The 16,523-nt window shown below is 37.4% G+C and overlaps 1 protein-coding gene across 3 annotated transcripts in view; it reads right to left on the reverse strand.

Annotated features, from left to right (window-relative positions):
* Window positions 1-56: 56 nt before the first annotated feature.
* LOC108972718 (J domain-containing protein) overlaps window positions 57-16,523 on the reverse strand; it is a 33,192-nt gene continuing 16,725 nt past the window's right edge. For 2 of the 3 annotated variants that reach the window (XM_018939453.1, XM_018939462.1), the window contains exons 3-5: window positions 12,557-12,658; window positions 2,997-3,152; window positions 57-325 (exon numbers count right to left, since the gene is read on the reverse strand). In XM_018939453.1, the coding sequence (XP_018794998.1) occupies window positions 104-325; window positions 2,997-3,152; window positions 12,557-12,658 (480 nt within the window). In that variant the 3' untranslated portion in view covers window positions 57-103. The remainder of the gene's footprint in view (window positions 326-2,996; window positions 3,153-12,556; window positions 12,659-16,523) is intronic. The other variant, XM_018939470.1, reaches the window with a different exon arrangement.

Below are 16,523 nucleotides of genomic sequence, written 5' to 3' on the forward strand. Positions count from 1 at the left end.
TTCGGTTGCAGTTGTTGCTGTTGTTGATATTGACTGCTGCGCGAGTATTCTACTACTTGTATATGTGTATATTTTTGGTATTGTTGTTGCTGCTGTGGTCTATTTAAATTTCGTAGTTGCGAAACTTGTTGGCCACATCGGAGTTCTCGGTGCCCCATTCGGTTTTCCGGTTGCCGTAGTAGAGCGCAGCGCCGCCCTCGGAGGCACGGCGATGGGCCGGGTTGGGCGAGGCTGCCGAGAGTCCGCCGCTGCCGCCAGCGCCTGTGGTGGCGCCCGCCTCGGGCAGCATGCGGTCCTTGGTCTTTGGCGTGGCCCAGTGCATGGACTGTGATTTGAAGAGACAATTATTAAATGAATAAATTTTGTGCGCGTTTTGTGTTCTTGTTGTAGTATGTGTGTATTCTACCATGCGCGTCTCCGTGTAGTCACGGTGAATTGTTTTCGCTCCGTGCAATCGCCCCAATCGAGGGTTTATTAATATAACATAAATGTGAGGGAAAATTGTTTGCGATTGCCGTGTGTGGATTAAACTCCTCAATTTTGTTTATTTTATTCGTGCTCGTTTTCCGAAAACAATTCACCGTTACTGTGTATGGTTTCAGTTTCAACTATATAAAATGCCGTTATGTAAATAAAAAAGTATACACGAATGGATATGGAGTAGGGCAAATTCACAACATCAAGTATATTTATAAAAAAAAAAAACGAAGCCATTGCTGGAAAACTAAGTATAGTATGTTAATCATGCAAAATATTGAAAATTTAAATCCACGCTCGAAGGACACCCAATATGCTTGTCAACTGCAGTAAATAACCTCTTAAAAGACACATCAAGAACTTTGAAAACTGTGTTTTTTTCCAGAAAACCTAATTCTTTTTTTAGTGCAGAATATTAGACCAGAATTCCGGGTTAGGCCAGGTAATATACTGAACCACACCAAGTAATGATAAAGAAAAACGTCCTTTATATTAAAAGCCGTATAACAGGGCAATTGGAAGTTCCGGGCCTACTAGAGGAAAGCATATTTTTTTTGCAAAATCCGTGATTTAGTTCCTTTCTTCCAACTTCCTGATACTATTTTTGTAGTAAGATTTGTACTTTGCTTCAAAATAGACCTGAGTTTCGGCGATCGCTACTTTATTCGTCGACAATATCTAAGAGAGCATATTTTTGTGATCTGAGAACTGGTAACTATCGCTGGGGGATCGATGTGGAGAATTCGGTTAATGCAGAGCAATTCGAAGTCCAATTCATGAATTTTTTTTATCGTTTTCACTGTCTTGTGACACGGTGCATTGTTTTTTTCAAATACGACCGTTTTTCGGTGATTTCGTTCTTTAAATGACCCAACAACGGTATGTAATAATAATTGATGTTCCTTACTTATTTTAAGGACTACAAAATATTTTCGCCATAAGCTTGCAGGCCGACTGTTGCGCTGTTCCATCCTTTGGAGTGGGTTCTTATGCAGTTCACTCGGATGACTGTCGATTGGACTTCGGCATGCAATTATGGGGTCATGTTTCATCCATTGTCACATATCGATTCAAAAATTCGGGTTTAATACGCTAGAACATCTGCAAATACTCGTTGTTTTCCGTCAAAAGAGGGCTCGCCTGGAAAACTCAGCTTTTTTATATTTGAGTATTCCTGAATCATAGGTATGTTCATTCAGTTGATATCTTTGGAGTTTTCGTCGATAAAAAGCTCTTTTCAATGTCCAGTACGTATTAGGGCAGCTACTTCGCGGCCTTAACAATATTTTTTTCAAAGGTAAGTCCGCTATACCGATGGACACAGCGCCAGTCTTGATGGTTCAAAAAGATATAACTAGTCGGCATTGAAAACAACAAGTCAAATATGGCTATGCATCGATGATTGTGATTATCACGACTATAAACCAAGAAGGTAAAGAAAAGTTTTAAGCAAACCTAATGTGTTAACAGTGCTCAACTTAGCCAAACAACTTTTTCTTTATAATTTAACATTTTACGAGTGGAAATTACTTTTTTTCTCGGTTTCTTGTTGTCGTCGCCTATTAAATAGGCAGATTTTTCTTAGTGATTGTGAGCAGTTTATCTTCGGCTGATCTTTCTTCTGAACTAAAAACATATTATTTCAAATTTGCTTAGCAATATACTCGAATCACAGGAACAATGTTTAAAATTCTGGTATTTTAGTCTTCCACATTCTATTTGCCATTTTAATTAACAAAATGAGTGTGTTTGTATAGCAATTTATGCTACTCATATGCGCTCTGTGGTCTCAGTGGCAAGAGAAATTATTATTTTCTGTAGTTCATGCAAAGCGATTCGGTCCACGCGGGAGGGAGCGCATGAATTGCGCCAATAGGTACATATCGATTACTCCGAGGATTTATATATATATATACATTTACTGGGCAGCTAGTTGTGCGCGTGTGTGTGCTTGTAAATGGCAGAGGAAAATTTAGAAGCTCTATAAATTTATTGCACAACATTAAGATGATTTACACACATACAAATATTCTTAGAAGTCCCAGAGTAGCAGCAACGAAGATGCAATTCCGACCGGAAAAGTGGCAGGATTGAAAATAAGTTCGCATAAAGGGAAGGAAGGGGAATTGCAATGACAACAGCAAAATGGCTAGACGCAAAATGGCCAACTGCCTGCCAATAATGGAGTAGGTGTTGCCACCCGAAAAGCAGCTGCTATGTTTTGTGGACATTTCGTAATACCTTAAAGCTTTCTTATGCGACTATTTTCATTAGTAAATATGCGGCAGCGGAGTTGTCTCAGTGAATGTGCAGGGGATCAGAAGCGTTTGGCGAAGAATGTTTGCATGGCGAAGCAGGGAGAGTGCAATTTCGTATTTTTTTCTTTTTTTTTTTTGTAGTACGTTCTCGCACCAGTGCACAGGAGTGTTGGTTTGGGGTACACTAAATGCATTAATGGGGCACGAAGAGAAAGTTTTCGTATCATTTTATACTCGCTGCGTTCGATTTGCCACTCGTACCTCCTTATCCACTTTCTCGGCGATTGTGTATCTTCTCACCTGTCCGACGTGCTCCTTCATACCCAGCCAGTTCTTGTAGCTCATCGCGATGCCACTGTTGCGCCATTTGTCGTAGTTGGCGCGCTTCTCCGGGTCGCAGAGTGTCTCCTTTGCCTCCTGCAAGTAGATAAATGTATTTTGTGGTTATAAGAAGGAAATTAGAAAGATTTGTGGGGAATCATGATTTTTATGTGGAAATTATTCAAATATAAAAACTAAAAGGAAGCGGTTTCTATGACTTCGGCGCAGCTTGTTATATAATTTTATAAAATGGTAAAAAATACAAAACTAAGTTTTAGTACTCCTATTGAAGATATATTCTGTCCGGAAATAGTAGTAGGACCTATTTAGACGAGTAGTTCCAATTTCTAATTAAATTTCAACATATTTTTTTTTTATATTTATAATGAACTTTAATGAATATAATAAGTACAATTGAAAACTTTCCTAATTTTTCGGCTAGAGACATTATTCCATCAGTGTAAAACTTCTCTTTTTTTTTTTTTCCACGCTTCCCACATTATTGTCGTATTTGATGCACTTTTCGTCCCCCGTTGCCATTCGCTTCAGAAATGGTTTGATTTCATTTTGTTTTAGCAAAGAATCGCAGATCTTAATTCGGTCCATTGAATTTTTCACAGAAAATTCCTTAGCGATGTCATGACTGCTCATGTGACGATCCTGGTCAATCTTTTCCATAATTTCATTGAGTTTTTCAACGGTTGACCAGAACGAGGTGCATCTTTCATATCAAAATTTTCAGAACGAAAGCGAGCGAACCATTGTTGTGCTACATGAACTGATACAGCATCGTCTCCGTAAACTTCACAAACTCCATTGGTGGCTTGCGTGGCATTCTTCCCTTTTTTTCACTCATTTTTGAACAGATTTTTAACTTTTTTCAACTTCCCCGAAATTAATTTTTTTTTTGGTTAAGTGAAGCTTAATATCTCACCTTTCTAACACTATATGGTATGACACAATGTTTCATTTGATACCAATCTTCTTATTGTTTTTTAGTTTAAGTATGTGGTTTTGAAATTTTATATTCGTTGGGAGCTCAATGGTCTTCTGTGCAATGCTACTGAATGTCTCTCGAGTTCAATAGCGCAAAAATAAAATATTCCCTAATTTAAAATGGATGTGTAAATTTATATTGTCAATAAATTAAGTATTATATTGAATTTTTATTTTTTATTTTGAAAACTCATTTGCCGATATTGAAAAGAGATATTAGATTACCGCCCAAAACCAATTAATTACGCGCTGATGAGTTGATATTATGTCAGCACAATGGCAAACCAAATATTTGCTTCTCCTTCAAACTGCATTTTACCAAACCAAACCACGAAACCATTCATTCCACGCATCAATAATGGCAAAGGCAATTAATTAAGCAATCCTTTCACAGTTATATTTTATGACTTTCCTATAATTCGTTATATTTTGCTATTAATTAATTAATCAATTCAAATAATATTTATTTACTGAATTATTTAGTTAAACTAGATAAGCCTATTCGCTTATGTGTGTATGTACATATGTATTTATAGAGTTTGGTGTGGCTTCCATGCTTTGCCTTCATTCAAAATAAGAGAGCAAGGAATTCGCAGAATTTTATATGGAATCTGCTCTTAGTTTGCTTCAATGTATATTTCTGCATATTCAAAATTCCCACATCATTAATTTTGCCACAATAGTTGCAAGAGCAACAACAAAAACAACAGGAAACGCAGCCACAGCTCACATTCAGCTTTTTAAAAACAACTGCCAAAGTACTATTTGTGTTAATATTTGTGTTGCTATTATTGCCTTTGTGCTTATGTGCATTCACTTTCGAAAGGAGGTGGAGAGGAATTCGCTAGAAACTATTTAGAAGGGAAATTTACTGAAAGCGATAAAAAAAAAACAATATAAATCTAAATTGCAGTATAAACTAAAGCGAAGTGAATGAAACTTCCATTTCACGTGAGCAAATGGAGCAGAGAACACCGGGCGAAGTCCATGTGTACACACACACACACCGGCATTTAAGCCGAAGTGTGGGTGCTCTTTGTCCAGTGCTGACCTAAATATTCAGTGGGGAAGCGCTAATCGATTATTGCCTGCTGTCAACAGCAAATGGCATCCCAGTGCCAGCTGGTGCAAACGGTAGCCCTTTCTCGTGGATTGTAAAAGTAGAACGACAATGGCAAATGCTGTTGTGGTGCGTTGTGTATACACTCCTTTATGTGCTTGTGTGTTTAGTTGTGAAAAGGTAGCGAGTAAGTGACATATCCTGACAACGACAAATCCACATGCTTTGGCAGCTTCTAAATCTATATTATTTTACAACGAAAAAAGGAAAATAATAGACAAAGCGATTTACGCTTGATTGTTCTTTGCGAGTGGGGGGTTGAGTCCTCCTCAAACCATTGTGGTGAGAAATAAAATATGTGCTTTCGGTTACTTTGTTATTATATTTTTATTAATTTTATGATATTCTTTCAAATGGCTGGCTTCAAGCGGTGGCGGCATGTCTATAATAAGCAAGGCAGAAAAATTCGTGATGCTCCTTCCGTTTTCAATTATAGATAGAGTTATGAAGAGTGATTTAATAAATAAATGAGGATTGCATCGCGATTTTAGGTTTATTCTTCGCTTAGCAAGAGAGTTATTGTATCTTTACAGTTATGAAGAGTTCCTGTATATTTCGCTAAAAGTTTAAGAGCAACTTTATAAAACGTCCAAAAAATGGTGCTGGGGTCCAGTGTTATGAATCTTTGGTCGCATTTGGCTGATATTCGAAATTTATCCTTATCCTTAATCAATGAAAATAAATTAATCTGAACTTTCCAGAATAATAAATGTGAATATTTGATCTGATCTGATCTGGAGTATCTTTTCATTCCCCCAATAATTTTAGTTTGCGACGCAACCAATTCATTTCCACCAATACATCATTCTAATGACAGTACTCTTCAGCTCTTTTCAAGCAAGTACCTGAAATAAATAATAAATTTAAGTCTGTACTTTGCCTTATCTCTGAACGATAAGCCGGCGTTGTGACGGTCCATTTATTTGAGTGCCTTCGAATGTTCACCTCATTGCATCACTCACTCCAGCCAGCAAGAGGCGCAATCAAATTGGGAAAGCTTTCAGTTTAGGTGGTTTCTCTGCTTGAGTGCTAAGTGTTTTGGTGGCTGAGTGGTCAGTGATGTGGTTTGTATTTACCTTTTCCATTTACACACACGAGTGTATATACATTCACTCTCCTCTCCATCATGCCATTTCCCGCGCTCTCCCCAACTGTCATCGACCATGTGTTACTCTGCGAGCACAGGCATTTGTAGTGACAACTTGCCTACTCTGTGACGGCTATTGTTATTGTTTATTGTATGTGTTTCAAGCCCTTTATATTGGGATTGTTTTTATTAGTAATAAATGTTGTGCGAATGTGCGCTTGTTGGCACTACATAAGTTATTCACAACGTGGTCGCAATTCAGTGTATGGATGTGCGTCTCTAATACCACTTCAATTGACGCCTGCTGAATACATTACCATTCGTGACCTACATATACATACATGCACACATACACACTTTTGACTATCAGCGCCTACAAGTATGCAGCAGAGTCGTCATTCATCCAGTTGACGTTCACTTGTTGATTCTTTAGTCGAATTTTATTGCCTTTGCTCACTCAGGCACCTATATACATTTTTTACATTGAATAAAAGATTAGCGTTCTTAAGTAAAAATAAGGAAGTTTTGCTGCATAAATATTTTATAATTTATATAATATTATAACTCACGAACGGCTGAAAATTGGTGGGCAGGTAGCTTAGAACCTGGAGACGGACATAGTATACTTTGTATCTCTTTATGTTATAAGTTAATACAATTCACAATTACCCAAATTATAATTCAAATCATTAGTATTAGTTCAAAATTTATGTAAGAATCTTTTGGAAATTTTACTACTTAAAAAGACCAAATACGCAGTGCAATGGATTATTACTGGCTCAGTAATCAGTCGATAAAGATTATATCACGTGCATCACAAAAGACTGATGCCATAACCTTGCCTGAGGACTGGTTCATAATGTGCAGTCCAATAGGCTGTCTGTCGATTGGGCTCCAGTGTGAAATTAGGGACCATATTTTTTTTATCACACGCCCATGCAAAAATTCGGTTTTATTACGATTACGAAGAGCACTCAAACACTCCTCAGAATCAGCAATTCGTTGTTTTTGTTGGATTATCGTATCTTTAGGGCGTCCACTGCCTTTTTTGTCCTCGGTGCTTATTACGCCTGTTTCCAACTTAGCAAATCTCCTTACAAACGTTGGTTTACCTGGTGCAGAGCCCAAATTCAACAGTATTTTCCCCCAAAACGCAACGCTTTATTTAAACACGAAATGCTTTTTGATCAAATTTTGTAAACTGACCAAATGGTGTTTTCAAACTCGGTGATCAACATTACTCGAAAATGGCTAAACCGATTAGTTTCAAACTTTAACACGAGCTTCTTAAAATATGATTTAGTAACTAGCTGACCGCGCAGCCGTTGTACTGCGTGAAATTATGTGTTTTGAAATGAAAACAAAGTTAAATTCATCATTTCAAATTTTTTCAATGTAACGCAGCTTGATAAATAAAATTTTTTGGTTTCTGTTCCGGTGTACAGAAAAGATGGTTTTCCAACGCGTGAGCATGCCACGTATAATATATCTGGCCGTTTGAAAAATATAGCATTTCCAAATTTATGCCACACGCTATGCGACTATCCTTGTGTCCTGTTGATTGTCATCTCAAATGCAATGTTCACTGGAAACGGAATACGTTTGAACTGAAATATCAAATCGTTAGAACTCAAACGAGTTCGTAGAACCAAGCATTTTGCCATCCATGCAAGGTCCATGAACCATATTGGTTTTCGCCACTTCGTATAACACTGGATCTTTCTCTGTATCAGGTATTTCCGCAGAAATGATTTCATCAATTTGATCTGGTGTAACCACCATCTGAAGAATAATGTGTGCGTGTGCGCACCTCTCGTTTGCCACTCAACAGAGTACATCTACAGAATACATCTAGCATCTAATAGTACCACATATACATACGTCGCTTCATGATAAAGTCCATCAAACATCATAACTGTTGTTTGAAAAGTCGCGCTGTGACGTCGTGACGATCGCTTGCTGATTGAAAGCGGTCCATAATTCCGCACCTATGTCACCGCATCCTGGGAGTACTTCTTGCTTTGCCTTGCCTTGAACTGCCATACATTGATGGCAAAAAGAACGCTGACCGATATTAGGGCGACTTCTTCGTGGCTTCGTAACAAACTTCAATCTGCAATTGATCTCTTTGTGTGAAACACGCGTAAAGTTTTCACTGAATAGTTTTTAATAATTTTTCTTTTGAATAGCCGGAATAAAAAAGCAAGCGACCGAAATTGAACGATTCAAATAATTTACAAATCAAAATATTGAAAAACAAACCAAACAAAAATTAAAAAAAAAAAAAAATGTATGGACAAAGGTTACTTTTTGGAATTATCCAATTTTCCGACGTTTCCTCATGAATAGTATAAGGTATTTTCAGTCCTAAACCTTCCTGGATCCACAACGAACAACTTCTGAAAATTTTATCAAGATTGATGGAGCCGTTCTTTTAGCGTTATTAACAAATAAATATTCATTCATTTGCGTGGGAAAAAGAAAGGGGATATTTTTAGGGGTCTTACGCCAATTATTCGAATTTTTCTTGCTGTAAAAACCATCCTTGAACCTCAACGAACATTTTAAAAAAGAACTGGCAAAATTGGTCCAGGCGTTGTTGAGTTATGCGCTTAGCAACACATTTTGCGATTAATTGTACATACATACATATGTAAGATAAGATTAATCGAAATTTTTTCCCCACCGATAAATATTTTTTGTTATAAACAATTTAAGTCCAAACTTTGGTCCGAAGTCGATTTTTTTGAGAAACCGCCATTTGGTCAAACAATTTTATTTTGCTTACTCCTTTAATTCGCTTTACTAGATCCAGTTCAGAGATGTAGTAGTAAACAAAAAAAAAATTGTTTTTTGAGAGAGCTCCCGGAGATCAGCTGTAATTCTTTTCCAAGTAAATATTTTCACTAATGCTAGGTCTTCAAGTACAGTTAAATGTTACCACATAATAGCCGTGTTTTATTTGACCATCACAAACTAATAGCTAAATCATGGACAAATAAAACGCACTTCGCTTATTTCATATATTAGCTTATAAATGAATTGTGTTGGCAATTAGGAGAAGAACAATCAGCTGATATACAATTTAGTTTGAAATTTCAAATTTGTAAACGGAGTATTAATACATACATATACTATGCAAATATATTTATTTTATTTATTTGAGGTCTAGAATACAAATAACCGAAAACAAGTGTTCATATTTGTCTTAATTTTAACTCAATACTGATAAAAAAAATTTGTAATTTTTGTTTGTTTACGTTTTCATCTATCAAGATGAGGTGTCCAAATTGTATGTCATCTATTGCAAACTACAACCTAAATAATGTAAACGAAAAAAAAGCGATGAACTGGAAATGCTTCTAGTTCAATATGCGAGCTATGGTAGCTTATGAAAAGCCAACATAATTATGTTTGCAATCTTCCATACAAAATTAAGCTATTAGGAGCTTAATTTGCTGGTCGAATAAAACACGCCCAATATGTGTAAACATTTTTGGATCAATAAAATTAAAAATATTCTCAGAAAAAAATTCTGGAAAAATCGGTTTTTTCGGCCTTTATATTACCGCTTAGGCCACGTGGAATACAGTTTTTCAAAAGAAACAACTTTTTTCTGGGAAGACGCCTTTTCAAGCAAAAATTTTTTTTCCGGTCCTTTGATCATAACCCAGATCCATCTGTTGTAATAATAATTTTTTTTAAATTTGAGAGTTTAACCAGAATAATTCCTCACAGCCATACACTTATTTTCAGACGTCCCTTTGGAGATCAGCTTTGCACTCAAAGAAACCTAGAATGCTTCGATTGAATCACCGATTATAAATTATTATTTTTGTTTAGTAATGAAAAATAATTCGTTCTTCTGGTTTGTAGCTGTATAACCCATTAACGAACCAATTAACATGCATCCCATATCGATTGAAAACGGGAATATACGAATAATTCTCAATATAAAACTACAAATCCTTCGGGATTAAAAATGCCAATTGCAATGAAGAACAGCTCGAGTTGCCGATGAATTATGACTAAAAAGTTGAGTATTGTTATTTTGCCTTTTGTTTTCTAATAAAACTGCTCTGATTGCCCTTTTCCTTTTTCAAATATGCAAATTAATTTCAAGTGTAGGAAAGAAACATTGCAAGTGGCAATTGACCTGAGTATAATTCTGTGGAAATTTAAGCTCATTTTGAAATATTGCATTTGTGTCTGTGACAACAAAGTGGAGGCTTTCAAATAATTCCATTATTTGTTTTCATAAATTTTCATGAAATTGTTTTTGTTCTCATATTTTTGGTGCTATGTGTTTTTCTGCACAACGTAAATGCTGCTGAACTCGTAATTACAAGTATATGTGTATGTGTGTGTATAGTATTAGTTGTACTAAAGGCCACACTACGCACTCCGCTAAGGCTCAAGGATACACAAATGCTGCCAAAACAACAAAAAATCTAATAAAAACAGAAAAGTTAATTACAGCAATTGCACAACCACAAATGCTCGCCTAAATATTTAGGTTGGCGTGCGGCCGGGGCAACATTTGGCACGGGCAACAAAACATACATGACACACATGACCTTAGAGTAACAATTAATTAGTGAGTGACAGCAATTGGATGCAACAGGTCTTCAGAGGATTTCCGTTCGGAGTTGTTCGGGGTTGTGTGTGTTGTTGTTTTTGAAGCGGAACTTTTGCCTATTTTATGTGCACAGGAAACCATTAACTTTCGCATCACTGGGCACGCAAATTTGTGAGCTCAACCGCAAATATTGCTTTTTTGTCCGAAAGTAGTTAGTTGGAGCTCTCGCAATAATGTCGGCCAATGATGCTTCAAGTGTGAGAGAACGAATTTGGGATGTGTATATGTAGTGGTTAGTGTGTATCTCTCAGAGGTGGAGTGCTTTAGTGATTAGTTTCTACGTTATTATATACACTTCAGAGTACTTTCTTTGAAGCATCATTTTACAATATGTGTGCGTTCGTGGTATTATCGTAATAATTATGGTACAAGTGGTGGCAAGAAATGAAATAAAGTACTGAGCTGTTTGTCCACAGTGCCAAGAGAGAAAAAATAGCTCGATGTGCAATGCAGATGGAGAATATGGTCGTCGTTATACGAGAATGCCAGTTAAATGTAATTGTTGCTTATATGCAGTGTTGGGACGAAGGACACCAACTCACAAAATAAGCCTGTCAGGCATTGTTGGGCTTTGCGTCAGCGTCAAATTGTTGTAATAACAGTACACAGGTGACACTGAGTGCGCTAACGGTACCAAGTAAACACACTGTCACATTCGTATGCGTAAACAAACACACATACGCACATTGAACGTAACTTTCCAAATAAGGTAAACTTTCCTTACATTCGTTATTTTGCTCTTAAATCCACACCAACAACAGCACATGCATGCAATTATGTCACTTGTGTGTGTGTGTATATATGGGTGTGTGTGTGCAGCTGCATGATCTGCCTGTGGTGCGATTTCAAAAGTAAGCATTTCGCATGAGTCTTGCTCCCCAATCGCTCTTGGCTGACGAGGCGAAAAAAATGCTGGCGAAAACAAGCGGCAGAAAGCAAGTAACAGTTTGCGTTTGAAGCGTGAACTCCACATTTGCTGTGTGAGTCTTGCACGGCATGAAACTTCCGTCGTACACACACGCACACCCGAAGGCAGTCGGCCAAGCGCCTTTCGTTTTTAAGCTGCCACTAGCGTCTGTTGCATTTCATATCCCTGGCGCTTTATGAAACTTTTGCTTGACGCACACAGGCGCTGCAATAAGTAAAATAACACTGCGTGGCTTAAAGTTGTCTACCAGTGCTTAAGACACACACACCACCGCAAATTGGCGCTTGCCACATGTGAGTGTGGGTTTCTGCTGTGTGTGTATTGGTGTGTCAATCAGGCTTCAGTGGTTGCTTTGTGCGAAGTTTTAAACGAGTTAGTGCCATGCCGACATCTGCTGCGCTCTGCGTCCGTCGCTCGCGTGCAGCGCGTGCGTGATTGACGCTCGCACATTGTTGCTTTCGCAGCAGTTACATGCGTTGGCAATTTATTTTTAGTGCATTGAGCGATGGTGGGCAGACATGCATGGCCACTGTACGCAAATACTCGGCCACCGTGAACCGATGTTGGTTTTAAGTGGCAACTATATGTCACTCAAATGCGTTGAATTATTCAGAAATTACACAGAAGTTTGATAAAGGCAACTTCAAACGAACAATATGAATGACTTAGATAAGCTATTCTCTCTTTCAGTTAAAAGTTGATTATATGAAATATTTTAGAAATTGTTTACCTTTAGCCGTTGGAACTTGGCTTCAGCATCCTTGTCTCCGTCATTCTTATCCGGATGGTACTGAAGAGCCAACACTTTGTACTCAGCCTGGATTTGTTCAACCTGAAAGCAACAAGTTTGTACGGAACAATTATTATTTTTATATTTCTCAAATAAGGACATAAATTTTTAACAAAAAAAAAAAATTATATTTTGCTCAAACAAAAACACGTTTTTGGGCGGTGTCAATGACCGATCTTCATGAAATTTTAAATATTTCTTTGAGATAAAATTCAAAAAACATGAATGAAAGATTTTTTTTCGATTACAAATATTTGAAAAAAATAAAAAAAAAAATTTGCGAAATTTGCCTTTTTTTGTAAAAATATCCGACAAAAATCCAATTTTCAGTTTTTTCCCCTCGTGCAAGTCCTAAATTAATGTATTAATTAAAACAAGTATTTTTTCACTTTAGATGAAGAAATTATGCTTCCAACGCGGCCGCTTCTTTTTTCCGATGCGGCACCGGGAATGACGTAAAAATCGCCGAGTTTAATATATTTTTTTTCCATAAATTTCAGAATTTCTTTGCTTATGTTATATATTAGTAGTATTAGTAACAATAAAAATACTAATAAAATATTGAATTTCTTATATGAGAAAAAAATTGTTGAAAAAAAAACAGTTTTTTACCCGAGGGACATGGGTTTCCATTAAAGAATGTTTGGAATGTATGTGTTTAAATACAAATTGAAGTAACAGAAGTATCGTCCTAGTAGAGTTAGATCACTTAAGTATAGAGATATCATAAAGAGAATAATATCAGACTTTTGTAAGCGACTTAAGTCTAACAGAACCTACTAGTAAAGAAGTAGGTTAATTCGAAGAAATTCACATTGCAGATGTTAAGTTGTTATTGAGTTCTATGGCATGTCAGCTTTGTTTGTCAATCCACTGGCATATATTAATGTTGGATGATGGCTGTTATAACAGTATTATGCCCTCATTCACACAAACACAGCTTAATGTATTGCTATTTGGTATGTCATAGCCCAGAACATTGGAGTGAACTCCAATTGGCCTTAGCTTCAAGCGATTGTATGCCAACTATTTGGCTAGTTGGCAGGCTAAAGCGAACCGTGTGTACCCACACGAGTCATATGTCCATATTTTGCTTAGAACATAAGTGAGCAGTCACAAAATGTAATGTCGCTTTCAAGAATTGCGACATGCCAGCCAGTGACCATATGCTCCTACTCATACAGTATGTGTGTGTGAGTGGGACACATTCTTAAACTACTCACGTTGGTAGCTCAAAGGGACAGTTTATGATCAACTTTAAAGTCTTAAGTGCATAATTTTCGTTAAACTTTTGCTGCGCCAATGAAACGTGTTTTCCACACATCCACTTTGCACTCGCTCGGCTCCTGCTGTGCCTGGATAACCTACATACTTCGTGGGCTGGCCAAACAAGTGCTGGGCGCACAAAGGCGTAGGAAGCACCAGCTGAAGCCCAACTCATGACGAACGCACACAGAAGCAAAAGCAGCTGATAATTGTTGTTGTTTCAGTGTGCTTTGTTTTTGCGTGGGCTTTCAGTTAACAACAGCTTGGCCTCTACTTTTTCCATACGCTCGGGGATAATTTATACTTTTATTGTTGTGGGTTGAAGCTTTCTGCAGAATTTCCATCGGAAGTGGCGAAGTACTGGCTTTACATGGTGAGCGCATTGTGAATTTCTTTCTCGTTTATTGAGCTAAATGTTGACAGACGCTGGCTTTCTGCTTGCACACATTGGCTTTGTTTGTTCGCTTTTAGTTTTCCGTCACTCCAGTGGCCTGAGTACACCTGTCTGGTCTGGTTACTGGCTTACACCATCACGCCTTAGCCGCTTAATTAAGTTTTGTGCGGCGCAACTCGTCTTGCAGACTACAAAGTTTAGTGATAGACATTTTGCTTGATTCTGACAGTCTGTTTAATTGAATCTGGCCGCAATTTGATTTGAGTTTTGCGTCTGTTCCCAGTCTTCATCGTCGATATATTTGCGCTGAATCGATAAGAATTCGTAAGATTAGAATACCAATTCAATTATGACGGCTGCATTAAAAAGATTAATGGTATCCCTTGTGGCAAGTTTACTCTTTAGTGAAAGACTGTGTTGAATCTAGTAATTGGTTGCTGTATAAAAGTGAAACACTGAAAAGTGAAACTTCCAAAAATCGTTATACTTATGGGAAAAATGCCCGGTTAGGGAGATAAATATTTAATAACTATATTAATAATGTTTTTTTTTTTTTAATTAAATGTCTATGCCAAATTTCGCGAATATATCACTTATCATATGAGCAGCTTCTAGGTGAGAAAAAGACGTGTGCAAAATTTCAGATCGATGTCTTAAACACTGAGCGAAGTTATATATGCAGACATAAGGAAAGATAGACCGACTTGTCTAAATCGGCTTAGCCCGTTGCGCTCCTCATTTGTCTATACTTTATAGGGTATTTGACGATTCTTTTTGGGTGTTACAAGCATTGAGGCAAACTTAATATACTCTGTTCAGGGTATAAACATCCACTGGTGGAACTTTCATGCCATAGGCTATAGTGATTTGACATCGGCGCTTCGGACAAATGAACAGCTTCTAGGAGACAGTCTCTCTTTCGATCACACCAATCTGTTTCTCATTAGTGAAACATCAAAATGAGGTGAAAGGTTCAGAGAACATTTGAAATTTCCTCAAAGGGATCAGTATATTCCCTTAACATTCTCAATACAAAAATATTTTTTAAATTTTCCAGGGGTGCCCAAAGGTGTTATCATACAGAACATAAACTCTTTTTGTCAGCAAAGTTAAGCAAATTACAAAATGCATGAAGTATGAGAAGATTTCAACTACTTTTGTCTCACCAGACGATAGAGGGTGACCAATCGATTGGTAATTTTGGCAGTCGATCTCTTATTTTAAATTTTAACTCACGGCTTCACAAGTTAATTTTTCAACAAGAGTGTACAATGGACGCCTTAACTTCTTCTTTAGTTGTATGCTTTTTTCATAATTTGCTAACTAGGATTTCAGGCAATCACAGCTTCGGCCTGAACTTGTGACAGCCAGAATAATGATGTGTCTGCTTTGTAAAGCGCTGACTAGGTGGTAGGTCTATAACATTTAAAATTGCAAAGGAATGGAAATTCCAGCTATGAAAAAGCATGAAATGTGCTTGAATACATTATTGCAATATTTTTTTCTTAAGAAAGGACATTGGTAACTCAAATAACGGCAGACATTTTGATTTCAACAAAAAATAACTTTCCTATTCTTTCGTAGTCAACGGACTAGTAAATAAAAATTTGCAACAATTGTGCTTGTAAAGCTGCTGTCAGATCTCTTTACAGCCGAACTCAACTTTGGATTCATTGCTTCCCAATAGACTTCTGCGAACATTTCCTTTTTTCAATTCACAGAGACTGGTGTGGGCTTGATGTACATATGTCTGCTCGGCTGTAGTATGTCTGACAGAAAAACAATAACAAACCGAAGCTCCTGCAGCAAGCAAAAGAAAGCGACAAGCTCTGCGAGTGCTTATGCAGGATGTGCGGGAATGTTACGTCGGTTTCTTGTTTATTATGCTCCCGCCCGCCCGTGCGCCCCTTTATTCCTGTTTTGAAATATCAATAACAGGGTGTTGTAGCACAATGTGGTCGTAAAAGGGAACACCTGAATATAAAATATTTTTATTGCCCTTAACGGTCCGTGTGTGCTTATACACACGCATACACGTCTAGGTGGCATGCATGGCCTGAAAAAGCTAACGGCATCGCAAATATATTGCTCCGGCGCATTACATGGAAGTTTTTCCAAGCTGAGTCATGACCATGACGACTTTAAGTTGTGTGTCATGTGAACGCTTCACGACACACGCCCACAGGGCACACACACCTGTGCTATTTCTGCTTTCGTTCCTCTCTTCTGCGTGAGTTCATTTTTCTA

The sequence above is a fragment of the Bactrocera latifrons genome, unplaced genomic scaffold (genome assembly GCF_001853355.1).
Source record: "Bactrocera latifrons isolate USDA-ARS-PBARC rearing strain unplaced genomic scaffold, ASM185335v1 scaffold_11, whole genome shotgun sequence".
Classification (NCBI taxonomy): Eukaryota; Metazoa; Arthropoda; class Insecta; order Diptera; family Tephritidae; genus Bactrocera; species Bactrocera latifrons.